The following is a 27479-nucleotide window of genomic DNA, read 5'->3' as shown; positions in this document are numbered from 1 at the left end:
ACACAGATGCCACCAACTTGGTGTTTATTGAAGCGGCCAAGCGCAAATTGGGGGGTTTGGGGGGGTAAAATTTGGGGTTGGGGTGAAATTTTGGGGTGCGGGGGGTAAATTGAGGGGGGGGAAGGTGAATTTGGGGAGAATTTGGGGTGTGGGGGGTCCCCAAAACCTGTTCCCCCCCCCCCCCTTACAACCACAAGTTGCTGCAGCACAAGTGACACAACTGGACATGGAGGGACATCCCCCCCCCAAATAAAACGCTCAAAAATGGGTCCCAAAAAATAGGGGTGACACCCCGAAAATATTGGGGTGACCCCCCCAAAGTGTCTCCCCCCCCCAAAAATGGGGTAAAACCCTAAAAATAAGGTGAAACCCCCCCAAAAATGTGACACAAACTCGAAGCCCAAGTGACCATAGAATGTGGAAGGATCCCCCATTAAATTGGGGTAAGCCCCCCAAAAACACAACAAACGCCCCAAAAAATTGGGGTGACCCCCCCAAAATATTGGGGTGACCCTCCCCAAAGTGTCCCCCCCCCAAAATGGTGTAAACCCCCCCAAAAAATACAGGGTAACACCCCCAAAAACCACAACGCGGCCGCCACAAATTGCTGTTTATTGAACCCAAACCGGGTGTAAAATTTGCGGTTCGGGTGTAAAATTTGGGGTGTGGGTGTAAAATTTGGGGTGTGGGTGTAAAATTTGAGGTGCGGGTGTAAAACCTGGGGTGCCAGGGGGTGATTTGGGGTGTTGCCCCCCCCGTCACCGCAACAGATGGTACGTCAACCAATACATGAAGAGCGGTTGTGCGGCCGCGATGGCCACGGTCAAGTACATCCGCAGCTGGTTTTTGGCACCCCGTACCAACACCCCCTCGGCCGCCGCTTCCGCCAGGAGCTTCAACCGCAACGTCCGGATCTACGGGGGGGGGGGTGTCAAATTAACACCCATCACCCCAAATTTTGTGATAAACCCCCCAAAAACTTAGCGGAAATCGATTGTTTTACCATAAAAACGAAGATGCTGAGGCAACACCAGCTCAACACCGCGTAGTAACCGGCGCGGCCGAATACGAGCCCGGCGATGAGACCGATGATCATCCTGTGGTTGTGGTGAGTTTAGGGGTGTCCCCCCCTTTTAATTTAACACCCCCCCCCCCAAAATACCTCACCCCACGTATTTATATCCGGCGAAGGCCACCAGGTCGATGGGTGTGAGGTCGGTGGTGACGGTGACAACGTAGAGGCCGAAGATGATGGTGACGACCTCCAGGAGTAACCAGGCAAGGGCTGAGCTGGCCTGGAGGCCCAGGCTGTCTGGGGAGAATCTGGGGACACCCCCGTTTAGTGTCACCACCCCCTCCCCAAATTTAGTGTCACCCCAATAAAATGGAGTGTCACCCTACCCCCAAATTTAATGTTGTTCCAATAAAATGGAGTGTTGCCCCAATGGAATTTGGTGTCGCCCCAATGAAATTTGGTGTCACCCCAATGAAAGTGTCACCCCAACAAAATTTGGTGTCACCCTCCCACGAAATTTGGTGTCAACCCAATAGTGTCACCCCAACAAAATTTGGTGTCACCCAACAAAATGTGGTGTCACCCCCAATAAAATTTGGTGTCAACCCAATAGTGTCACCCCAACAAAATTTGGTGTCACCCAACAAAATGTGGTGTCACCCCCAATAAAATTTGGTGTCAACCCAATAGTGTCACCCCAACAAAATCTGGTGTCACTCCCAATAAAATTTGGTGTCAACCCAATAGTGTCACCCCAACGAAATTTAGTGTCACCCAACAAAATGTGGTGTCACCCCCAATAAAATTTGGTGTCACCCCCAATAAAATTTAGTGTCAACCCCAATAGTGTCACCCCCACAAAATTTGGTGTCAACCCAATAGTGTCACCCAAAAAAATTTAGTGTCACCCTCAATAAAATTTGGTGTCACCCCCCCAAAAATTTGGTGTCAACCCAATAGTGTCACCCCCACAAAATTTAGTGTCAACCCAATAGTGTCACCCCAACAAAATTTAGTGTCACCCAACAAAATATGGTGTCACCCCCAATAAAATTTAGTGTCACCCCCACAAAATTTGGTGTCAACCCAATAGTATCACCCCAACAAAATTTGGTGTCACCCCAACAAAATTTGGAGTCAACCCAATAGTGTCACCCCAACAAAATCTGGCGTCACCCCCCCAAAAATTTAGTGTCACCCCAACAAAATTAGGTGTCACCCCAACAGTGTCACCCCAACAAAATTTGGTGTCACCCCCATGAAATTTAGTGTCAACCCAATAGTGTCACCCCAATAAAATTTAGTGTCACCCCCCAACAAAATCTGGTGTCACCCCAACAAAATTCAGTGTCAACCCAATAGTGTCACCCCAATAAAATTTGGTGTCACACTCCCAAAAATTTAGTGTCACCCTGATGAAATTTGGTGTCACCCCAACAAAACTTGGTGTCACCCCAACAATGTCACCCCAATAAATCTGGTGTCACCCCGGACAAAATTTGGTGTCAACCCCCCCCAAATTTAGTGTCACCTCAACAAAATTTAGTGTCAGCTCAACAGTGTCACCCCAACAGTGTCACCCCCACAAAATTTGGCATCACCCCCTGACAAAATTCAGTGTCAACCCAACAGTGTCACCCCAATAAAATTTGGTGTCACCCCCCACAAAATTTGGTGTCACCTCCCACAGAATTAAAGGGGGAGGGGTTGACCCCCCCATAAGGACCCTCCCCTATTTTTTGTCACCTTTTTGTCACTTTTGTCACCTGTTTTGGGTTCCGAGCGCCAAACCGGCCACGAGGACGTAGGTGATAAAAGCCATGACTGGGGGGGGGGACATAAAAGTGTCACTTTTTGGGGACATTGGGGTGGGGGGGGGTCATGGGGGGGGTGGTGGGGACAGGGTGGGGTCCCCAGGGTGGGACTTGGGGGTTTAGGGGGGGCTGGTGGTAAAGGGGGGGTCGCCAGGGGGATAGTTGGGGACAATAGGGGGTGTATGGGGACACTGGAGGGTCCCAGGGGACATTGGGGACAAGGGGGGACACTGGGGGGGTCACAGGGTGGCACTTGGGGGTCCCATGGGGGGGACACTGGGGACTAAGGGGGTCCCAGGGGGCACTTGGGGATCCCATGAGGGGGACACTGGGGACTATGGGGGTCCCAGGGGGACACTGGGGGGGCCCCATGGTGGCACTTGGGGGTCCCATGGGGGGACATTAGGGACTAGGGGGGTCCCAGGGGGACAATGGGAGGACCCCAAGGGGGGGACACTGGGGGGGCCCATGTTGGCACTTGGGGGTCCCATGGGGGGGACACTGGGGACTAAGGGGGTCCCAGGGGGCACTTGGGGATCCCATGAGGGGGACACTGGGGACTATGGGGGTCCCAGGGGGACACTGGGGGGGCCCCATGGTGGCACTTGGGGGTCCCATGGGGGGACATTAGGGACTAGGGGGGTCCCAGGGGGACAATGGGAGGACCCCAAGGGGGGGACACTGGGGGGGCCCATGTTGGCACTTGGGGGTCCCATGGGGGGGACACTGGGGACTAGGGGGGTCCCAGGGGGCACTTGGGGGTCCCATGGGGGGGACACTGGGGACTAGGGGGGTCCCAGGGGGACACTGGGGGGGCCCCATGGTGGCACTTGGGGGTCCCATGGGGGGACACTGGGGACTAGGGGGTTCCCAGGGGGACGCTGGGGGGGGCCTATGGTGGCACTTGGGGGTCCCATGGGGGGACACTGGGGACTACGGGGGTCTCAAGGGGACATTGGGGGGCCCCATGGTGGCACTTGGGGGGACACTGGGGACTAAGGGGGTCCCAGGGGGCACTTGGGGGTCCCATGGGGGGGACATTGGGGACTATGGGGGTCCCAGGGGGACACTGGGGGGGCCCATGGTGGCACTTGGGGGGGTCCCATGGGGGGGACATGAGACACCAGGAGGTCCCCAAGGATGAAGGGGTGTCCCCAAGGACAAGGGGGTGGGGTCCCCAAGGATGAGGGGGGAGCCTCAAGGACAAAGAGGGGGAAGGACAACCGGGGGTCCCCAAGGACAAGGGGGAGGGAGGGGGGGTCCCCAAAGACAAGGGTTGGGTCCTTAAGACCATGGGGGGGTCCCAAGGACAAGGGGGGGGGGGGTCCCCAAAACCAGGGTCCCAAGGACAAGGAGGGGAGTGTCCCCAGACAGGGGGTGACCCCAAGACTGGGGAGGGGGGTCCCCAAGTCCCCAAGGACCAGGGCGGGGCGCAGGTCCCCAAGGAGCAAGGCAGAGGGGGGTCCCCAAAGACCAAGGGGGTGCCCCCAAGGACAAACAAGGGGTCCCCAAGGACAAACAGGGAGGGTCCCCAAGACCGGAGGGGGTCCCCAAGACCAGGGTCCCAAGGACAAGGCGGGGGGGGAGGTGTCCCCAAGACCAGGGGGGTCCCCAAGAACAAGGGGGGGGTCCCAAGAACAAGGGGGGGGGTCCCTAAGACCAGGGCCCCAAGGAAAAGGTGGGGGGGGGGGGTGTCCCCAAGACCAGGGTTTGTCCCCAAGAACAAGACAGGGGTCCCCAAGGACAAGGGGGGGGGTCCCCAAGGACAAGGGAGGGAGGGGGTCCCAAGGACAAGGGGGAGGGGGGTCCCCAAGGACAAATGAGGGGGGGGTCCCTAAGACCAGGGTCCCAAGGACAAGGCTGGGGGGGGTGTCACCAGACAGGGGGTGTACCCAAGACCGGGGGGGTCCCCAAAACCAGGGTCTCAAGGACAAGGTGTGTGGGGGGGGTGTCCCCAAGACCAGGGGGGGTCCCTAAGACCAGGGGGGGTGCCCAAGAACAAGGGGGGCTGCCCAAGAACAAGGGGGGGGTCCCTAAGACCAGGGTCCCAAGGACAAGGTGTGTGGGGGGGTGTCACCAGACAGGGGGTGTCCCCAAGAACAAAGGGGGGGTGTCTCCAAGACCAGGGTCCCAAGGACAAGGCGGGGGGGGGTGTCCCCAAGACCAGGGGGGGGTCCCCAAGGACAAAGTGGGGGGGGTCCCTAAGACCAGGGTCCCAAGGACAAGGCGGGGGGGGGTGTCCCCAAGACCAGGGGGGGGTCCCTAAGACCAGGGGGGGTGCCCAAGAACAAGGGGGGCTGCCCAAGAACAAGGGGGGGGTCCCTAAGACCAGGGTCCCAAGGACAAGGTGGGGGGGGTGTCCGCAGACAAGGGGTGTCCCCAAGACCGGGGGGGGTCCCCAAGAACAAGACGGGGGTCCCCAAGGACAAGGCGGGGGGGGTGTCCCCAAGACCAGGGGGGGGTCTCCAAGGACAAAGTGGGGGGGGTCCCCAAGACCAAGGTCCCAAGGACAAGGCAGGGGGGGGTGTCACCAGACAGGGGGTGTCCCCAAGACCAGGGGGGGGTCCCCAAGACGAGGGGGGGGTCCCCAAGGACAAAGTGGGGGGGGGGGTCCCTAAGACCAGGGTCCCAAGGACAAGGTGGGGGGGCTGTCCCCAAGACCGGGGGGGTCCCCAAGAACAAGGGAGGGTGGGGTCCCAAGGACAAAGTGGGGGGGGGGGGGTCCCTAAGACCAGGGTCCCAAGGACAAGGTGTGGGGGAGGGTGTCCCCAAGACCAGGGGTTGTCCCCAAGACCAGGGGTTGTCCCCAAGACCAGGGGGGGGTCCCCAAGAATAAGGTGGGGGAGGGTCCCCAAGAACAAGGGCGGGGGGGGGGTCCCAAGGACAAAGTGTGGAGGGGGGGTCCCTAAGACCAAGGGGGGGTCCCCAAGACCAGGGTCCCAAGGACAAGGCGGGGGGGGGTGTCCCCAGACAGGGGGTGTCCCCAAGACCACAGGGGGGGTCCCTAATGTCCAACATACCCGGGATATAAAGATCAGGGGCATTCACATCGAACCGGGGGGCGACCGGCGCGTCCTGTTGGTACCGAACCTGCCAGTCCTGGATTGAAGGGGGGGTTGATGACACCATTAGGGACCCCCCCTTGTCCCCCCATAGTGTCCCCCTCCCCCCCTTTTTACCTGATGCACGAAGGGAAAGACGAGCAGCCCCAATTTCTTCCCCACGTAGACGGTGTCGACGGCGAAATAATATTTGAGCCTCCCCACCGGGATGAAGCGGTTTATCTAAGTGGGGGGGGGGTGTTAAAACCCCCTCAGGTAACCGTGGTCCCCCCCCCCAGGTTTCACTCACGTTACGATCCACCATATCGAGCCCTTGGGTGGCCAAGGTGCTGCCGTAGGCCACGGCCAAGCTGGATACGGGGAAAGCGGCTCCAGGAGGGAACGGGGAAGCGGCGGGAGGCGGCGGCGGGGACGCGAACCCACGACCCGGGTGGGACCCGCCGCTTCCCGCCGCGCTCGTGTCATCGAAAAGCGGGTGAGGATCCGCCATCCGCGGGGCCGCCGCCGGGACGCGGCGTTTGGGGGCTGCGGGGAGAGGTTTAAAGTCGATTAATGGGATTTAAAGCTATTTAGATGTATTTCTAGCCCCGCTGCCGCCGCCATTACGGTGCCGCGTCGTCCCGTCCGCCTCCATCGTCGCTGTGGTGGCTGCAGCTTCCGCTTCCCGCCCTCCGCCGCTGCGTCACGTGGTGTCCTCTCCGCCCCTCTGAGTGGTTGGTCCCGCCCCGATGAGCGGAAGTAGGGGGGGGAGACGTGACGCCGTGCCCGCACGCAAAATGGCGGCGACTGCCCGGGCCCGGCGTTGCTATGGCAACGGGAGAGGCCTAAGCGGGGCCTGGTGGCCCCATGGTGGCCCCAATGATGTCCCCAGGGCCGTGGTGGCCCCACAGTGTCCCCATGGTGTCCCCAATGATGTCCCCAGGTCCATGGTGGCCCCACAGTGTCCCCAGGGATGTCCCCAGGGCTATGGTGTCCCCATAGTGTCCCCAGGGATGTCCCCAGGGCCATGGTGTCCCCATAGTGTCCCCATGGTGTCCCCAAGGATGTCCCCAGGACTACAAGGTCCCTATGGTGTCCCCTGGGACATAGTGTCCCCAAGGATGTCCCCAGGGCTGTTGTGTCCCCATAGTGTCCCCAAGGGTGTCCCCAAGGATGTTCCCATGGCCATGAGGTCCCTATGGTGTCCCCTGGGCCATAGTGTCCCCATGGTGTCCCCAAGGATGTCCCCAGGACCATGATGTCCCCATGGTGTCCCCAAGGCCCCAGTGTCCCCAAGATGTCCCCAAGGATGTCCCCAGGACCACAAGGTCCCCATGGTGTCCTCAAGGCCATAGTGTCCCCAAGGGTGTCCCCAGGGCTGTTGTGTCCCCATAGTGTCCCCAAGGATGTCCCCAGGGCCATGGTGTCCCCATAGTGTCTCCGTGGTGTCACCATGGGGTGACAGGGACACATGGGGACAGGGATGGGACATCACAGCCAAGTGGGGAGGAATGACCCCCCCCAAAACTGGTGCCACCCCTCCCGATGTCCCCAAAGTCCCTCGGTGCTGGTGGCCCTTGGCCCCTGCCATTTGTGTCCCCAAGGGCCTCCTTGTCCCCATGGCTCCATGTCCCTAAGTGTCCTTGTCTCCATGTCTGTGTGTCCCCAAGGGTCACGTTGTCCCCATGACTGTGTCCCCAAATGTCTCCTTGTCCCCATGTCTGTGTCACCAAGGGGCTCCTTGTCCCCATATATGTGACCCCAAGAGTCTCCTTGTCCCCATGTCTCTGTGTCCCCAACGCTCCTTGTCCCCATGTCTGTGTCCCCAAGAGTCTCCTTGTCCCCATGTCTCTATGTCCCCAAGGGTCATCTTGACCCCATGTCCCAGTGTCAGCAAGGGTCTCCTTGTCCCCATGTCTCTATGTCTCCAAGGGTCTCCTTGTCCTCATGTCTATGTGTCCACAAAGCTCCTTGTCCCCATGTCTGTGTGTCCCCAAGAGCCTCCTTGTCCTCATATATGTGACCCCAAGAGTCTCCTCGTCCCCATAGTCTGTGTCCCCATGTCTCTGTGTCCCCAAGTTCTCCTTGTCCCCATGTCTGTGTGTCTCCAAGGGTCATCTTGTCCCCATGTCCTGGTGTCACCAAGGCTCTCCTTGTCCCCATGTCTGTGTGTCCCCAAGGGTCTCCGTGTCCCCATGTCTGTGTCCCCAAATGTCTCCTTGTCCCCATGTCTCTATGTCCTCAAAGCTCCTTGTCCCCATGTCTGTGTCCCCAAGGCTCCTTGTCCCCATATCCCCCATATCTATGTGTCCCCAGGAGTCTCCTTGTCCCCATATCTATGTCCCCAAGGCTCCTTGTCCCCATATCTATGTCCCCAAGGCTCCTTGTCCCCTTGTCTGTGTGTCCCCAAGACTCCTTGTCCCCATATATGTGACCCCAAGAGTCTCCTTGTCCCCATGTCTCTGTGTCCCCAACGCTCCTTGTCCCCATGTCTGTGTCCCCAAGAGTCTCCTCATCCCCATGTCTCTATGTCCCCAAGGGTCTCCATGTCCCCATGGCTCCTTGTCCCCATGTCTATGTCCCCAAGCTCCTTGTCCCCATGTCCCCCATATCTATGTGTCCCCAGGAGTCTCCTTGTCCCCCATCTATGTCCCCAAGGCTCGTTGTCCCCTTATCTATGTCCCCAAGGCTCCTTGTCCCCATATCTATGTCCCCAGACCCCCATGTCCCCCCATTGGCTACCCCAAGTGACAAAGACAACACCATGCGCCGAGGATGGGGGTCAATCCGAAGCTGCTTTATTGGCCACGTCGGCTTGGGGACAAGCACAGGGGACCAAGGTGTCCCCAAGACCGGGTCACAAACACCGCACAGGCAATTAATCATCATCATTATAATTACAATAATAAAAAATTAAACATCTCCCGGGGGGGTCGGCGGCCCCCACGCAACAAAAATATATATAATATATAATATATAGAGAGAAAACAGAGTCAATGCTGGCGAAGCTCGGTGACACCAGAGAGGGGACGGCGCAGGGTTGGGGACACCGGTGTCACCCATGCAATAAGTTGGGTGGGGGGGGACACGGAGCTGTTCACATTTGGGGTTGGGGACAAGCGGGATGGGCGCCCACCAAAGGTTGGGGGTGCTGGGGGGGTCACCTGGTGGCCCAGTGGTGGGGTTGGGTGGGGACGGCCAAGGAGGTGGGGGGGACATCGAGGGGGACACCGGGGGACGTCGCTGGGTGATGGGGGTGATGCGAGGAGCATGGGGACGCAATGGGGACATCTCCGGGTGATGGAGATGCTATGGGGACCATGGGGACGCAATGGGGACATCTCCAAGGTGATGGAGATGGTGTGAAGACCATGGGGACATCTCCAAAGTGATGGAGATGCTGCAAGGACCATGGGGACACAATGGAGACATCTCCAGGTGATGGAGATGCTATGGGGACCATGGGGACACAATGGGGACATCTCCAGGTGATGGAGATGCTATGGGGACCATGGGGACGCAATGGGGACATCTCCAGGTGATGGAGATGCTATGGGGACCATGGGGACACAATGGGGACATCTCCAGGTGATGGAGATGCTGTGAGGACCATGGGGACGCAATGGGGACATCTCCAGGTGATGGAGATGCTGCAAGGACCATGGGGACACAATGGGGACATCTCCAGGTGATGGAGATGCTATGGGGACCATGGGGACATCTCCAAAGTGATGGAGATGCTGCGAGGACCATGGGGACATCTCCAAATTGATGGAGATGCTGCAAGGACCATGGGGACGCAATGGGGACATCTCCAAAGTGATGGAGATGGTGCGAAGACCATGGGGACATCTCCAAAGTGATGAAGATGCTGCGAGGACCATGGGGACGCAATGGGGACATCTCCAGGTGATGGAGATGCTGTGAAGACCATAGGGACATCCCCAAATTGATGGAGATGCTGCGAGGACCATGGGGACATCTCCAAAGTGATGGAGATGCTGCAAGGACCATGGGGACATCTCCAAAGTGACGGAGATGCTGTGAAGACCATGGGGACATCTCCAAAGTGATGGAGATGCTGCAATGACCATGGGGATGCAATGGGGACATCTCCAAAGTGATGGAGATGCTGCAAGAACCATGGGGACATCCCCAAATTGATGGAGATGCTGCAAGGACCATGGGGACGCAATGGGGACATCTCCAGGTGATGGAGATGCTGCAAGGACCATGGGAACATCTCCAAAGTGATGGAGATGCTGTGGGGACCATGGGGACATCTCCAAAGTGATGGAGATGCTGCGATGACCCACCTAAGGACAGTGGGGATCATGGGAACACAATGGGGACATCTCCAAAGTGATGGAGATGCTGTGAGGACCATGGGGACACAATGGGGACATCTCCAGGTGATGGAGATGTTGCGATGACCCACCTAAGGACAGTGGGGACACAATGGGGACATCTCCAAAGTGATGGAGACACTGCAATGACCATGGGGACGCAATGGGGACATCTCCAGGTGATGGAGATGCCATGGGGACCATGGGGACATCTCCAAAGTGATGGAGATGCTGTGGGGACCATGGGGACATCTCCAAAGTGATGGAGATGCTGCGATGACCCACCTAAGGACAGTGGGGACCATGGGAACACAATGGGGACATCTCCAAAGTGATGGAGATGCTGTGAGGACCATGGGGACACAATGGGGACATCTCCAGGTGATGGAGATGTTGCGATGACCCACCTAAGGACAGTGGGGACACAATGGGGACATCTCCAAAGTGATGGAGACACTGCAATGACCATGGGGACGCAATGGGGACATCTCCAGGTGATGGAGATGCCATGGGGACCATGGGGACATCTCCAAAGTGATGGAGATGCTGCGATGACCCACCTAAGGACAGTGGGGACCATGGGGACACAATGGGGACATCTCCAAAGTGATGGAGATGCTGCGAGGACCACGGGGACACAATGGGGACATCGTCAAAGTGATGGAGATGCTGTGAGGACCATAGGGACATCTCCAAAGTGATGGAGATGCTGCAGTGACCATGGAGACACAATGGGGACATCTCCAAGTTGATGGAGATGCTGCAAGGACCATGGGGACACAATGGGGACATCTCCAAAGTCATGGAGATGCTGCGAGGACCATGGGGACGCAATGGGGACATCTCCAGGTGATGGAGATGCTGCAAGGATCATGGGGACATCTCCAAAGTGATGGAGATGCTGTGGGGACCATGGGGACATCTCCAAAGTGATGGAGATGCTGCAAGGACCATGGGGACATCTCCAAAGTGATGGAGATGCTGCGAAGACCATGGGGACATCTCCAAATTGATGGAGATGCTGCGAGGACCATGGGGACGCAATGGTGACATCTCCAAAGTGATGGAGATGGTGCGAAGACCATGGAGACATCTCCAAAGTGATGAAGATGCTGCGAGGACCATGGGGACACAATGGGGACATCTCCAGGTGATGGAGATGCTGCAGTGACCATGGGGACACAATGGGGACATCTCCAAGTTGATGGAGATGCTGCAAGGACCATGGGGACACAATGGGGACATCTCCAGGTGATGGAGATGCCATGGGGACCATGGGGACATCTCCAAAGTGATGGAGATGCTGCGAGGACCATGGGGACGCAATGGGGACATCTCCGGGTGATGGAGATGCTGCAATGACCATGGGGACATCTCCAAAGTGATGGAGATGCTGTGAGGACCATGGGGACGCAATAGGGACATCTCCAAAGTGATGGAGATGGTGCGAAGACCATGGGGACATCTCCAAAGTGATGGAGATGCTGTGAGGACCATGGGGACGCAATGGGGACATCTCCAAAGTGATGGAGATGGTGTGAAGACCATGGGAACATCTCCAAAGTGATGGAGATGCTGTGAGGACCATGGGGATATCTCCAAAGTCATGAAGATGCTGCGAGGACCATGGGGACATCTCCAAAGTGATGGAGATGCTGCGAGGACCATGGGGACGCAATGGGGACATCTCCAGGTGATGAAGATGCTGCAAAGACCCCATAGAGTGGTGGCACAGCCACCTCTAAGGTGACCAAGGTGCCACATGGACCCTCCTCTGGTTGGATGGAGGTGCTGGGGACATCTCCAGTGTAACCGAAGGGACAGAGGGACCTTCCCGAGGTCAGCGAGATCAGGTGGGGACATCTCCAAGATGCAGGAGATGGTGGATGAACCCCCATGAGATGATGGGGATTGGGGACAGACACCATGGGGACCATCCCGGGGTGGTGGCAATTGGGTCGGAACATCTCCAGAAGGATGGAGAACCCCATGAGATGATGGGGATTGGATTAAGGTGATGGAGATACTGAAGGAACCTTCCCCAGGTGGTGGCAATTGGGTTGGAACATCTCCAGAAGGATGGAGAACCCCATGAGATGATGGGGATTGGACTAAGGTGGTGGTGGCAATTGGGTTGGAACATCTCCAGAAGGATGGAGAACCCCATGAGATGATGGGGATTGGATTAAGGTGATGGAGATACTGAAGGAACCTTCCCCAGGTGGTGGCAATTGGGTTGGAACATCTGCAGAAGGATGGAGAACCCCATGAGATGATGGGGATTGGACTAAGGTGGTGGTGGCAATTGGGTTGGAACATCTCCAGAAGGATGGAGAACCCCATGAGATGATGGGGATTGGATTAAGGTGATGGAGATACTGAAGGAACCTTCCCCAGGTGGTGGCAATTGGTCAGAACATCTCCAGAAGGATGGAGAACCCCATGAGATGATGGGGATTGGACTAAGGTGGTGGTGGCAATTGGGTTGGAACATCTCCAGAAGGATGGAGAACCCCATGAGATGATGGGGATTGGACTAAGGTGGTGGTGGCAATTGGGTTGGAACATCTCCAGAAGGATGGAGAACCCCATGAGATGATGGGGATTGGGGACAGACACCATGGGGACCATCCCGAGGTGGTGGCAATTGGGTCGGAACATCTCCAGAAGGATGGAGAACCCCATGAGATGATGGGGATTGGACTAAGGTGGTGGTGGCAATTGGGTCGGAACATCTCCAGAAGGATGGAGAACCCCATGAGATGATGGGGATTGGATTAAGGTGATGGAGATACTGAAGGAACCTTCCCCAGGTGGTGGCAATTGGTTGGAACATCTCCAGAAGGATGGAGAACCCCATGAGATGATGGGGATTGGGGACAAGACATCATGGGTTGGTGGCAATTCGTTGGAACATCTCCAGAAGGATAGAGAACCCCATGAGATGATGGGGATTGGATTAAGGTGATGGAGACACTGAAGGAACCTTCCCCAGGTGGCGGCAATTGGTCAGAACATCTCCAGAAGGATGGAGAACCCCATGAGATGATGGGGATTGGACTAAGGTGGTGGTGGCAATTGGTTGGAACATCTCCAGAAGGATGGAGAACCCCATGAGATGATGGGGATTGGACTAAGGTGGTGGTGGCAATTGGGTTGGAACATCTCCAGAAGGATGGAGAACCCCATGAGATGATGGGGATTGGGGACAGACACCAAGGGGACCATCCCGGGGTGGTGGCATTTGGTCAGAACATCTCCAAAAGGATGGAGAACCCCATGAGATGATGGGGATTGGACTAAGGTGGTGGTGGCAATTGGGTCAGAACATCTCCAGAAGGATGGAGAACCCCATGAGATGATGGGGATTGGACTAAGGTGGTGGTGGCAATTGGGTTGGAACATCTCCAGAAGGATGGAGAACCCCATGAGATGATGGGGATTGGGGACAGACACCATGGGGACCATCCCAGGGTGGTGGCAATTGGTCAGAACATCTCCAGAAGGATGGAGAACCCCATGAGATGATGGGGATTGGACTAAGGTGGTGGTGGCAATTGGGTCGGAACATCTCCAGAAGGATGGAGAACCCCATGAGATGATGGGGATTGGACTAAGGTGGTGGTGGCAATTGGGTTGGAACATCTCCAGAAGGATGGAGAACCCCATGAGATGATGGGGATTGGGGACAGACACCAAGGGGACCATCCCGGGGTGGTGGCAATTGGGTTGGACCATCTCCAGAAGGATGGAGAACCCCTATGAGTTTGCGACAACTCAACCACGGCCGAGACGCCACGAGAACAACGGGGACCCCCATATTCACCTCCGAGACGCCGCGTCCCCATCATCAACCCCAAAACTCCACGTACCGACGCCACCTCACCAACCCAACGCATCCAACCCCAAAAAGAGCAGAAAAACGGCCCAAAAACCCCCCAAAAACCACCACCCGGGGAGGGAGAAGGTGCCGAATTTTAGGAGGGGGGGGTCATGGGGACACCCCGAATTCACAACGCGAGGAGCGAGGGAGAATTCAAGGAGTCCGAGGACTGGTCGCTGCTGCTGCTCCGCTGATGCGAGGCTCCGCAGGTGGTTCCCTCTGGGTGGGTGAAGACAAACGAAGACGTATAGGTTGGGTTAGGTGACATCGGGGACACCGAGGGGACATCGGGGCCGAAGCAGCAGCTGGGGAAGGGACCCTGGGAGCTCGGTTGATACGGACCCGGGGGGAGGAAGGTGACGGTGTCCACCGCCGGTTCTTCCTTGCTTAAGGTGCTCACCTCGGCGGGGCCGGCGCCCAACGTGGGGACGGCGCCCAAGGTGGTGGGGACGTCCTCAAAGGGGACCTTGCAGGCGGGGGCGTGGGCCACCAAGACGAACTCCAGGCGCTCCTTCTCCTTTTGGAGCTCGGCGATCTCCGACTCCAGTTCGGCTTTTTCTTCTTCCAATTGGTCCGTCTCCTGCTTGGGGACAGTTGGGGGTGAGATTTGGGGACAAGGTTGTCACCTCCAGGATGAGCTTGGGGACATTGAGGTCTTGTGGTCTCCAGGATGGGGATGTTGCTCCGTCCAACATCTCTGATGATCCATATGCAACCTCTAATGTCCCCTGCTCATGGGGACAACGTTGTCCCCACCAACCCAAGCTTGGGGACATCAACCTCTTGTGGTCACCAGGATGGGGATGTTGCTCCATCCAACATCTCTGATGATCCATATCCCACCTCTGGTGTCCCCTACTCATGGGGACAACGTTGTCCCCTCCAGTCCAAGCTTGGGGACATCAACCTCTCTTGGTCTCCATGATGGGGACGTTTCTCCATCCAGCATCTCTAATGATCCATATCCCACCCCTGATGTCCTCTGCTCATGGGGACAACGTTGTCCCCTCCATCCCAAGCTTGGGGACATCAACCTCTTGTGGTCTCCAGGACGGGGATGTTGCTCCATCCAACATCTCTGATGATCCATATCCCACCCTTGATGTCCCCTACTCATGGGGACAGTGTTGTCCCCATGTCTCCAGGTTAACCTTGGGGACATCAACCTCTTGTGGTCACCAGGATGGGGACATTGCTCCATCCAACATCTCTGATGATCCATATCCCACCCTTGATGTCCCCTGGTCATAGGGACAACATTGTCCCCATGAGTAGGGGACATCAGATGAAGACATAGGGACAACATTGTTACCTCCAGGCCAAGCTTGGGGACATCAATCTCTTGTGGTCTCCAGGATGGGGACATCGCTCCATCCAACACCTCTAATGATCCATATGCCACCCTTGATGTCCTCTGGTCATGGGGACAACGTTGTCCCCTCCATCCCAAGCTTGGGGACATCAACCTCTCGTAGTCTCCAGGATGGGGACGTTGCTCCATCCAACATCTCTGATGATCCATATGCCACCCTTGATGTCCCCTACTCATGGGGACAGTGTTGTCCCCATGTCTCCAGGTTAACCTTGGGGACATCAACCTCTTGTGGTCACCAGGATGGGGACATTGCTCCATCCAACATCTCTGATGATCCATATCCCACCCTTGATGTCCCCTGGTCATAGGGACAACATTGTCCCCATGAGTAGGGGACATCAGATGAAGACATAGGGACAACATTGTTACCTCCAGGCCAAGCTTGGGGACATCAATCTCTTGTGGTCTCCAGGATGGGGACATCGCTCCATCCAACACCTCTAATGATCCATATGCCACCCTTGATGTTCTCTGGTCATGGGGACAACGTTGTCCCCTCCATCCCAAGCTTGGGGACATCAACCTCTCGTAGTCTCCAGGATGGGGACATTGCTCCATCCAACATCTCTGATGATCCATATCCCACCCCTGATGTCCCCTACTCATGGGGACAGTGTTGTCCCCATGTCTCCAGGCCAGCCTTGGGGACATCAGCCTCTTGTGGTCACCAGGATGGGGACGTTGCTCCATCCAACATCTATAATGATCCATATCCCACCCCTGATGTCCTATGGTCATGGGGACAAAGTTGTCCCCTCCATCCCAAGCTTGGGGACATCGACCTCTTGTGGTCACCAGGATGGGGACATCACTCCATCCAACATCTCTGATGATCCATATGCAACCTCTAATGTCTCCTGCTCATGGGGACAACATTGTCCCCTCCATCCCAAGCTTGGGGACACCAACCTCTTGTGGTCTCCATGATGAGGACATGGCTCCATCCAACACCTCTAATGATCCATATCCCACCCTTGATGTTCCCTGGTCGTGGGGACAACGTTGTCCCCTCCAGGCCAACCTTGGGGACATCAACCTCTTGTGGTCTCCAGGATGGGGACGTTGCTCCATCCAACATCTATAATGATCCATATGCAACCTCTAATGTCCCCTGTGGTGGGGACAACATTGTCCCCATGTCTCCATCTGATGTCCCCTGCTCATGGGGACAACGTTGTCCCCTCCATCCCAAGCTTGGGGACATCAACCTCTCTTGGTCTCCATGATGGAGACGTTGCTCCATCCAACATCTCTAATGATCCATATCCAACCTCTAATGTCTCCTGCTCATGGGGACAACATTGTCCCCTCCATCCCAAGCTTGGGGACACCAACCTCTTCTGGTCTCCATGATGGGGCCATCACTCCATCCAACACCTCTAACAACCCATATCCCACCTTTGATGTCCCCTGCTCATGGGGACAACATTGTCCCCTTTCCATTGCCCCTCACCCTGGGGACACCGCTGTCCCCTTCCCACGTCCCCATATCCTTGGTGACCTCAAACACCCCCATGGCCCCACCCCTACACCCACCACCCCATCTCCCCACGACGTCCCCACGGTCCATCCCCACCATTGTCCCCCCTCAACCGCAAGTGCCACCACATTGTCCCCAATGTCCCCACCACTCACCGCCTGCAGCCGGTCCGTCAACTCCCGGCGCCGGTTCCGGCATTTGGCCGCCGCCAACTTGTTCCTCTCGCGTCGCACCCTCCGCTTCTCCTCCTCCTCCGGTGTCAACTGTGCGGGTGACAATGACAATCAGCCCCGTGTCCCCAAGGTCCGATGGGCGAGAAGCCCCTTGTAGGGGACACAAGGGGGTGTCACACATGAGGGGACACGGGGACGCCACTCACCGTCTCCTCGCGGCTTCGGCGCGGCCGGGCGCGGGTGGCGCGCGGTGGCGGTGCCACCGTCCCCGTGGCGAATGTCCCCAAGCCCGGCGTGGAGTAACTGGGTCCCGGGAGGTCGTAGGGGTCGACGGGTGGGGGTGGCGGCGGGTGGGGGGGTTGGTGGGACATGGGTGTCCCCGATTGGGCCACCGAGGAGATGAGCGTGGGTTGGACGAGCCACTGCAGGTCCTGGCTGGTGGTGATGGCCGTCACCGTGGGGACGAAGGAGCCGGGCATGTCCCCAAGGCCGCTGCACTCCTGGGGGGGGACAATGGGGGTTAGAGGGTGTGTGTGGGGGGGTATGGGGTGGGTGTCCCGAGTCGCATGGGGGTGGGTGGTGTCATTGTGGTGGGGGGTCCTGGTGACAATGGGACTGACAGTGTCCTTGTGGCAGTGACAATGTCCGCGTGGCAATGGGACCAACAACGTCCTTGTGACACTGGGACTGACAACGTCCTCGTGACACCGGGAACAATGCACAATGTTCTTGTGACACTGGGACCAATGCACAGTCTCCTCGTGACACTGACACCAACAATGTCCTTGTGACATTGGGACCAACGTGCAACATCCTTGTGACACTGGGACTGACAATGTACTCGTCACACCGGGACCAATGCACAATGTCCTCGTGACATTGACACCGACAATGTCCTTGTGACACCGGGACCAATGCGCAATGTCCTTGTGACACTGGGACCAATGCACAACGTCCTTGTGACACTGGGACCAACAATGTCCTTGTGACACCGGGACCAACAACGTCCTCGTCACACCGGGACCAATGCACAATGTCCTCGTGACATTGACACCGACAATGTCCTTGCGACGCTGACACCAATGCTCGATGTCCTCGTGACACTGGGACCAATGCACAGTCTGCTTGTGACACTGGGACTGACAATGTCCTCATGACACTGGGACCAATGCTCAATGTCCTTGTGACACTGACACCAACAACGTCCTTGTGACACTGGGACCAATGCACAACGTCCTTGTGACACTGACACCAACAATGTCTTTGTGACACTGACAGACACCAATGCTCAATGTCCTTGTGACACTGACACCAACAACGTCCTTGTGACACTGACACCAACTATGTCCTTGTGACACTGACAACAATGCTCAATGTCCTTGTGACACCGGGACCAACAACGTCCTCATGACACCGGGACCAATGCACAGTCTGCTTGTGACACTGGGACTGACAATGTCCTCATGACACTGGGACCAATGCTCAATGTCCTTGTGACACTGACACCAACAAAGTCCTTGTGACACTGGGACCAATGCACAACGTCCTGGTCACATTGGGACCGACAATGTCCTTGTGACACTGACACCAATGCTCAATGTCCTTGTGACACTGACACCGACAATGTCCTCGTGACACTGGGACCAATGCACAATGTCCTTGTGACACTGACACCGACAATGTCCTTGTGACACTGACACCAACAATGTCCTTGTGACACTGACACCAATGCACAATGTCCTTGTGACACTGACACCAACAATGTCCTTGTGACACTGACACCAATGCACAATGTCCTTGTGACACTGACACCAATGCACAACATCCTTGTGACACTGACACCGACAATGTCCTTGTGACACCGGGACCAATGCACAATGTCCTTGTGACACTGACACCGACAATGTCCTTGTGACACTGGGACCAATGCACAATGTCCTTGTGACACTGACACCAATGCTCAATGTCCTTGTGACAATGGGACCAACAACGTCCTTGTGATACCGGGACCAATGGACAATGTCCTTGTGACACTGGGACCCACAATGTCCTTGTGACACTGGGACCAACGTGCAACGTCCTCGTGATACCGGGACCAACATCCTTGTGACACTGGGACCAACGTGCAACCTCCTAGTGACACTGGGACCAACAACATCCTCGTGACACCGGGACCAATGCACAGTATCCTTGTCACACTGGGACCAACAACGTCCTCGTGACACTGGGACCAACAACGTCCTCGTGACACTGGGATCAATGCACAATGTCCTTGTGACACTGGAACCAACAACATCCTTGTGACACTGGGACCAACGTGCAACGTCCTTGTGACACTGGGACTGACAATGTACTCGTCACACTGGGACCAATGCACAATGTCCTTGTGACACTGACACCGACAATGTCCTTGTGACACTGACACCGACAATGTCCTTGTGACACTGGGACCAACGTGCAACGTCCTTGTGACACTGGGACCAACAACGGCCTCGTGACACTGGGACCAATGCACAATGTCCTTGTGACACTGACACCGACAATGTCCTTGTGACACTGGGACCAACGTACAACGTCCTTGTGACACCGGGACCAATGCACAATGTCCTCCTAACACAGACAACGTCCTTGTGACACTGACAATGTCCCTGTGACACTGACACGAATGCTCAGTGTCCTTATGACACTGGGACCAACGTGCAACGTCCTTGTGACACTGGGACCAACAACGTCCTCATGACACCGGGACCAATGCACAACGTCCTTGTGACACTGACACCAACAATGTCCTTGTGACACTGACACCAATGCTCAACGTCCTTGTGACACTGACACCGACAATGTCCTTGTGACACTGGGACCAATGCACCAGTTCACCAGGACCCAATGGGGGGGGTTTAATGGAGCCCCCCCCATTTGCACTGGGACACCCCCAGTTCACCGGGACCCAATGGGGAGGGGTTGCACGGGACCCCCCAGTTGCACCAGGACTCAATGGGGGGGGTTACACGGGACCCGCCTCATTTGCACCAAGACACCCCCAGTTGCACCAGGACCCAACGGGGGGGGGGGTTGCACGGGACCCCCCCAGTTGCACCAGGACCCAATGGGGGGGTTAATGGAGCCCCCCCCATTTGTACTGGGACACCCCCAGTTCACCGGGACCCAATGGGGGGGGGGGGTTGCACGGGACCCCCCAGTTGCACCAGGACCCAATGGGGGGGGTTAATGGAGCCCCCCCCATTTGTATTGGGACACCCCCAGTTGCACCGGGACCCAACGGGGGGGGGGGGTTGCACGGGACCCCCCCAGTTGCACCAGGACCCAATGGGGGGGTTAATGGAGCCCCCCCCATTTGTACTGGGACACCCCCAGTTCACCGGGACCCAATAGGGGGGGGTTGCACAGGACCCCCCCCAGTTGCACCAAGACACGCTCAGTTCACCAGGACCCAATGTGGGTGTTTAACGCCCCTCCAGTTGCATCGGGACCCCCTAAAATTGGGGGGGAGGGTCGCATAGGGATCCCCCCTGTTACACTGAGACTCTGGGGAGCGCGGGGGAGGGGTGCACGGTGCTCCCCCCCCCAGTTGCACCGGGACCCAATAGGGGGGTTTAACGGGACCCCCCAGTTTGCAACAGGACCCCCCAATTTGCACCGAGACCCCCTAAACCAGGGGGGTGAATCGCACCGGGACCGCCCCCCCCATCCACCAGCGCGCCACCGCGGGGGGGGCGTGGCCAACCCCCAGCGCGCCTCAGCCAATCAGCGCGCCGCGGGGGCGTGGCCCCGCAGGGAGGGGGGCGTGGCCTATCACCCTTAGCAACAAGACGTGGAGGGGCGGGGGGAGGCGGCGGTTCCAAAATAAACCCCGCGCTGGCGCGCGCCCCGTACGCGCGCTGCGTCATCACGGAGGGTTCCCGCGCGTCACTCACGCGTTTACGCACGACCCCGCCCACCCGGCGCCAAACCCCGCCCCCCCCCCCCCCCCCCCCTTTGGCGGCCCCGGGGAACGCACTGACCTGCACGGCCGCCGCCGCTCCGGGGCTCCCGAAGGAATCGACCGAGGAAAGGTACTGAGATTCAGCCGAAGGGGACGAGCTGCAGCGGGAACCGGAGTCGTAATCACCGGGGAAACCTTGGTACATGGCCCCGGGGGCGCGGGGGGGGCCGCCCCGCCACGCCAAGGCTGCGGGGGGGGGGGGTCAGGCGACCGGCATCCCGGTGTACCGAGCGACCCCCGGGTCTTCTGGCCCCCTCGCCGGGATTCTGTGGGTCTACAGTCCCCGTTCAGCCGCTACGAGCCCCGGTTCGGCGGGACGAAGCGCCGGTGCAGCCTTTGCAGGCTCCGGTTGGCCGCTACGAGCCCCGGTTCGGCGGGACGAAGCGCCGGTGCAGCCTTTGCAGGCTCCGGTTGGCCGCTACGAGCCCCGGTGTATCCGTCTCCAAGCTCCGCTTCGCTGGTGCAAAGTCCCGGTGTGTTAGTACGACCCCCGGTATCTCCTTCCCAGGCTCCGGTTCGCAGCTCCAAAGTCCCGTTTGGCCTCTAGAAGCTCCGCTAAATCCCTTTCGCAGCCTGCGGTTCAACCGCTACGACCCCCGGTGTCTCCGTCCCAGGCTCCGGTTCGCCGCTATAAACCCCGGTGCATCCGGTCGAGCCTCCGCTTCGCCGCCACAAAGCCCCAGAGCGCCGTTATAAGCCCCGGTGCGTCCGTCCCAAGCCCCGTTCACGCCTCTACGAACCCCGCTCCATCCGTTCCAAGGCTCCGCTTCGCTCCCACAACGTCCCGCTTCGCCGGTACAAAGTCCCGCAAGCCCCGTTAAATCCTTTCCCGGTCTCCGCTTCTCCGGTGTAAGGTCCCGTTTGGTCGCTGCAAGCTCCGGTAAATCCCTTTGCCAGGCTCCGGTTGAGCCGTTACGAGGCCCCGCTACATCCGTTCCATCCAAAAACGATCCAAAAAACGGTATAATTATAAAAAAAAAGCCCCCGGTAAAACTCTTCCCGCCGCCGTTTCCCCCCCGGTCTCCGCTTTTTATGAATGAACTCGCTCACTGCCGCGCGCGCCGCTTTATACGGCGGCGCCCCGCCCCCTGCGCTGACGTCACAACCCCCGCCGCCGCTTCTCGGGGACCCCCGGGACCCCCCCGAGCTCTCCGTTCCCGTCTCCTCCGTTCTCACCGTCGTTCTGCACCCCCAGAAACCGCCGTCGCCGTTAAGAGGCTCCTCTAAAGGTGGGAAAACGGGGGGGATCCCTCGCCCCGCCCCTCCGGAGTTCCTGTGACGCAATTAGCCATATATGGGCTTGTCTCGGTGTGTTTGTTTGGTATCCTAGCAATGACGTCACAGGGAATCCCTTCGCCGCCGCCGCCGCCGCCGCCGAAAACGCGTATTAATAGAAACGGCCGCCGCGCGGTTCTAGAAACGGCGTGAAACATCCGGGGCCAACGGCCCGCACCCCCGGTAACCCCCCCCCCGGGACCCCCCCCAAGCCCCCCCCCACACCCCCCCCACCAGTAACCGGCACCCGCTGCTGCTTCCCCCCCCTCCGGTGACCCCTCCGGTAACCCCTCCGGTAACGTCTCCGTCGCCCGGTGATGCCCCTCGGTAACTCCCCACCCCCCCGGTGACCCCTCCCCACCCAAAGAACCGACCCGGGGTGGGGGGTGGGTGGGGGGGTCCCGGTAACGGGGACCCGACTGCAAGACCTCGGTACCGGGGGGATGGGAATCAAGTCGCCGGAGGGGGGTCCCGGTACCGGACAATGGGAACTTTCCCATGGGGCTTTACCGACACCGGGGGGGGGCCGGTAATTGGGGGGGGGTCTCGGTACCGGGGCAATGGGATCTTTCCCCTGTGGCTTTACCGGCACCGGGGGTAATTGGGGGGGGGGTCCCGGTACCGGGCCAATGGGAACTTTCCCCTGAGGCTTTACCGGCACCGGGGGGGTTCCGATATTTGGGGGAAGGGGGTCCGGTAATTGTGGGGGGGGGTCCAGTAATTGGGGGGAGGGTCCGATAATTGGAAGGGAGGTCCCGGTACCGAGCCAATGGGATCTTTCCCCTGGGGTATTACCGGGACCGGGGGGCTACCGGTAATTGGGGGAAGGGGGTCCGGTAATTGGGGGGGGGGGTCCGGTAATTGTGGAGGGGGGGGTCCGGTCATTGGGGGGGGTTCTCGGTACCGAGCCAATAGGATCTTTCCCCTGGGCTATTACCGGGACCGGGAGGGTCCGGTAATTGGGGGGGGGTCTCGGTACCGGGTCAATGGGATCTTTCCCCTGGGGTATTACCGGGACCGGGGGGGTTCCGGTAATTGTGGGAGGGGGTCCGGTAATTGGAAGGGGGATCCCGGTACCGAGCCAATGGGATCTTTCCCCTGGGGTATTACCGGGACCGGGGGGCTACCGGTAATTGATGGGGGGTCCCGGTACCGAGCCAATGGGGTCTTTCCCCTGGGGTATTACCGAGACCGGGGGGCTACCGGTAATTGATGGGGGGTCCCGGTACCGGGGCAATGGGATCTTTCCCTTGCGGTTTTACCGGCACCGGGAGGGTCCCGGTAATTGGGGGAAGGGGGTCCGGTAATTGTGGGGGGGGTCTGGTAATTGGGGGGGGGGGGGTCCGGTAATTGGGGGGGGGGGTCCGGTAATTGGAAGGGAGGTCCCGGTACCGAGCCAATGGGGTCTTTCCCCTGGAGTGTTACCGGGACCGGGGGGCTACCGGTAATTGATGGGGGGTCCCGGTACCGAGCCAATGGGGTCTTTCCCCTGGGGTGTTACCGGGACCGGGGGGGTTCCGATAATTGGGGGGGGGGGTCCGGTAATTGTGGGGGGGGGTCCGGGGGTTGATGTCACCGGCGGGAACCGGCGCTGAGTCACGGCGGGGCCACGGTGACCGGGGGGAGGGCAGTTCCCACGCCTCTTCATTCATTCATTCATTCATTCATTCATTCATTCATTCATTCATTCTCCCGTCATTCATTCACACTCCGCCCCCCGCTTGTCACGGGGTGGCCCCGGTTCCGGTGTTTCCCGGTGTTCTCCGGTGTTCCCACCCCCTGCATTCCGCTCCCCGGGGTCCCGGGGTCCCCGCCGGGATCTCCCCGGTGTATGGGTCCCCCGTCCGGTGTTTGGGTCGTGATCCGGTTGGGCTGTCCCCGGTGTCCCCTTCCCGGTGTCCCCTCTCCGGTGTCCCGGTGTCCCGGTTCCGGTGTCCCGGCCGGAATCTCCCCGGTGTCCAGATGTCCCGGTTCTGGTGTCCCGGCCGGGATCTCCCCGGTGTCCCCTCCCCGGTCCCGGTGTCCCCGTGTCCGGGTTCCGGTGTCCCCCCCGGGATCTCCCCGGTGTCCCCTCCCCGGTCCCGGTGTCCCGGTGTCTGGATTCCGGTGTCCCGGTGTCCGGGATCTCCCCGGTGTCCCGGTGTCCGGGTTCCGGTGTCCCGGCCGGGCTGTCCCCGGTGTCCCCTCCCCAGTCCCGGTGTCCGGGTTCCGGTGTCCCCCCCGGGATCTCCCCGGTGTCCCCTCTCCGGTCCCGGTGTCCCGGTGTCCGGGTTCCGGTGTCCCCCCCGGGATCTCCCCGGTGTCCCCTCCCCGGTCCCGGTGTCCCGGTGTCCGGGTTCCGGTGTCCCCCCCGGGATCTCCCCGGTGTCCCGGTTCCGGTGTCCCCCTCGGGATCTCCCCGGTGTCCCCTCCCCGGTCCCGGTGTCCTGGTGTCCGGGTTCCGGTGTCCCCCCCGGGATCTCCCCGATGTCCCCTCCCCGGTCCCGGTGTCCCCGTGTCCGGGTTCCGGTGTCCCCCCCAGGATGTCCCCGGTGTCCCCTCCCCGGTCCCGGTGTCCCGGTGTCCGGGTTCCGGTGTCCCGGCCGGGCTGTCCCCGGTGTCCCCTCCCCGGTCCCGGTGTCCCGGTGTCCGGGTTCCGGTGTCCCCCCCGGTATCTCCCTGGTGTCCCCTCCCCGGTCCCGGTGTCCCCGGTGTCCCGGTTCCGGTGTCCCGGTGTCCCCTCCCCGGTGTCCCCGGTGTCCCCTCCCCGGTCCCGGTGTCTCGGTGTCCGGGTTCCGGTGTCCCCTCCCCGGTGTCCCCGGTGTCCCCTCCCCGGTGTCCCCGTCCCGTCCCCACGTGTCGCCCCGGTGTAAACACGGCGCGTGTCGCCCCGGCGACGGCGTTCCATGCCGCTGACGTCACCACGTCCGGCGTCTGTTGTTTACGTCGCGGGGCAACCGCCGTGTCCTTGGCAACGGGGCGGGGAAGGGGGCGTGGTCAGGGCGGGAGGGGGCGTGGTTTGCGCCGCGGAGTTCCCGCGCGTTTCGCGGGGCGGGAAGGGACACGGGGGGACACGGGGGGACACGGGGGGACACGGGGGGACACGGGGGGACACGGGGGAGGGGACCCAGGCGTCCAGGCTCCTCATGTCCCCCTATGTCACCCTTTTGTCCCCCCGTGTCACCCTGTGGCACTTCCATGTCCCCTTGTGCTCCCCCCATGTCACCTTGTGTCCCCTCCATGTCACGCTGTGTCCCCCCATGTCACCCAGTGTCCCTCTCTTGTCCCCCCATGTCACCTTGTGTCTCCCCATGTGACCTTGTGTCCCTCTCTTGTCCTCCCCCATGTCACTTTGTGTCCCCTCATGTCACCCTGTGTCCCCCCATGTCACCCTGTGTCCCCCCCATGTCACCTCGTGTCCCCCCATGTCACCCAGTGTCCGCCCATGTCACCTTGTGTCCCTCTCTTGTCCCCCCATGTCACCCTGTGTCCCCCCCATGTCACCTTGTGTCCCTCTCTTGTCCCCCTCATGTCACTCTGTGTCCCCCCATGTCACCCTGTGTCCCCCCCATGTCACCTCGTGTCCCCCCATGTCACCCTGTGTCCCCCGATGTCACCTTGTGTCCCTCTCTTGTCCCCCCATGTCACCCTGTGTCCCCCCATGTCACCTTGTGTCCCTCTCTTGTCCCCCCATGTCACCCTGTGTCCCCCCATGTCACCTTGTGTCCCTCTCTTGTCCCCCCCATGTCACCCTGTGTCCCCCCATGTCACCTTGTGTCCCTCTCTTGTCCCCCCCATGTCACCCAGTGTCCCCCCATGTCACCCTGTGTCCCTCTCTTGTCCCCCCCATGTCACCCTGTGTCCCCCCATGTCACCTTGTGTCCCTCTCTTGTCCCCCCATGTCACCCTGTGTCTCCCCATGTCACCCAGTGTCCCTCTCTTGTCCCCTCATGTCACCCTGTGTCCCCTCCATGTCACCCTGTGTCCCCTCCATGTCCCCTTGTGTCCCCCCATGTCACCTTGTGTCCCTCTCTTGTCCCCCCATGTCACTCTGTGTCCCCCCATGTCACTTCGTGTCCCCCCATGTCACCTGGTGTCCCCCCCATGTCACTCTGTGTCTCCCCATGTCACCCAGTGTCCCTCTCTTGTCCCCCCATGTCACCCTGTGTCCCCTCCATGTCACCCTGTGTCCCCTCCATGTCCCCTTGTGTCCCCCCATGTCACCTTGTGTCCCTCTCTTGTCCCCCCATGTCACCCTGTGTCTCCCCATGTCACCCAGTGTCCCTCTCTTGTCCCCCCATGTCACCCTGTGTCCCCTCCATGTCCCCTTGTGTCCCCCCATGTCACCTTGTGTCCCTCTCTTGTCCCCCCATGTCACTCTGTGTCCCCCCATGTCACTTCGTGTCCCCCCATGTCACCTCGTGTCCCCCCCATGTCACTCTGTGTCCCCCCATGTCACCTTGTGTCCCTCTCTTGTCCCCCCATGTCACCCTGTGTCCCCCCATGTCACCCTGTGTCCCCTCCATGTCCCCCCGTGTCACCCCTATGTCACCTTATGTCCCTCTCTTGTCCCCTCATGTCACCCTGTGTCCCCCCCATGTCACCTCGTGTCCCCCCATGTCACCGTGTGTCCCCCCATGTCACTCTGTGTCCCCCCATGTCACCTTGTGTCCCTCTCTTGTCCCCCCATGTCACCCTGTGTCCCCCCATGTCACCCTGTGTCCCTCTCTTGTCCCCCCATGTCACCCTGTGTCCCCCCATGTCACCCTGTGTCCCTCTCTTGTCCCCCCATGTCACCCTGTGTCCCCCCATGTCACCTTATGTCCCTCTCTTGTCCCCCCCCACGTCCCCCTGTGTCCCCCCCACGTCCCCCTGTGTCCCCCCCACGTCCCCCCCATGTCCCCCCCATGTCCCCCCCAGTGTCCCCACGTCCCCTTCACAACCCCACTTGTCACAAGAGTCTTTATTAAAGTGTCCCCCCCCCACGCAGGGGGGGTGTGTGGGATGAACGTGGGGGGGACCCCACTCGTGGGGTGACCCCACTATTGTCCCCTCCCCGGTTGTCACCTCGGGGCGGGGGGACACATGGTGGGGG

General features: G+C 59.4%; 2 protein-coding genes across 3 annotated transcripts; both read right to left on the bottom strand.

The window, feature by feature from the left end:
* Positions 1-604: 604 nt before the first annotated feature.
* YIF1B (Yip1 interacting factor homolog B, membrane trafficking protein) lies at positions 605-6589 on the bottom strand. Its single transcript, XM_080361711.1, has 8 exons — positions 6498-6589; positions 6181-6416; positions 6009-6113; positions 5850-5928; positions 2782-2839; positions 1168-1323; positions 1004-1097; positions 605-914 (listed from the first exon to the last, which is right to left on the bottom strand). The coding sequence occupies exons 1-8, from the start codon at positions 6523-6525 to the stop codon at positions 759-761; spliced, it is 912 nt and encodes a 303-aa protein (XP_080217837.1). The 5' UTR covers positions 6526-6589; the 3' UTR covers positions 605-758.
* Positions 6590-14226: 7637 nt separating this feature from the next.
* On the bottom strand, positions 14227-21275 carry FOSB (FosB proto-oncogene, AP-1 transcription factor subunit; the record flags this gene model as incomplete). 2 transcript variants are annotated; one of them, XM_080361683.1, is made up of 5 exons in its annotated part: positions 14227-14318; positions 14442-14679; positions 17110-17217; positions 17334-17627; positions 21150-21275. In XM_080361683.1, 5 exons carry the CDS (start codon positions 21273-21275, stop codon positions 14227-14229), a joined length of 858 nt encoding a protein of 285 aa, XP_080217809.1. The 2 variants fall into 2 exon arrangements, with proteins under 2 accessions (XP_080217809.1, XP_080217808.1); XM_080361682.1 differs by having other exon boundaries at positions 14227-14679.
* Positions 21276-27479: the final 6204 nt, after the last annotated feature.

Source organism: Nesoenas mayeri (genome assembly GCF_963082525.1).
Source record: "Nesoenas mayeri genome assembly, chromosome: 37".
NCBI lineage: Eukaryota > Metazoa > Chordata > Aves > Columbiformes > Columbidae > Nesoenas > Nesoenas mayeri.
Note: the sequence above shows the minus strand (reverse complement) of the source record. Positions and strands in the feature narration are given on the sequence as shown.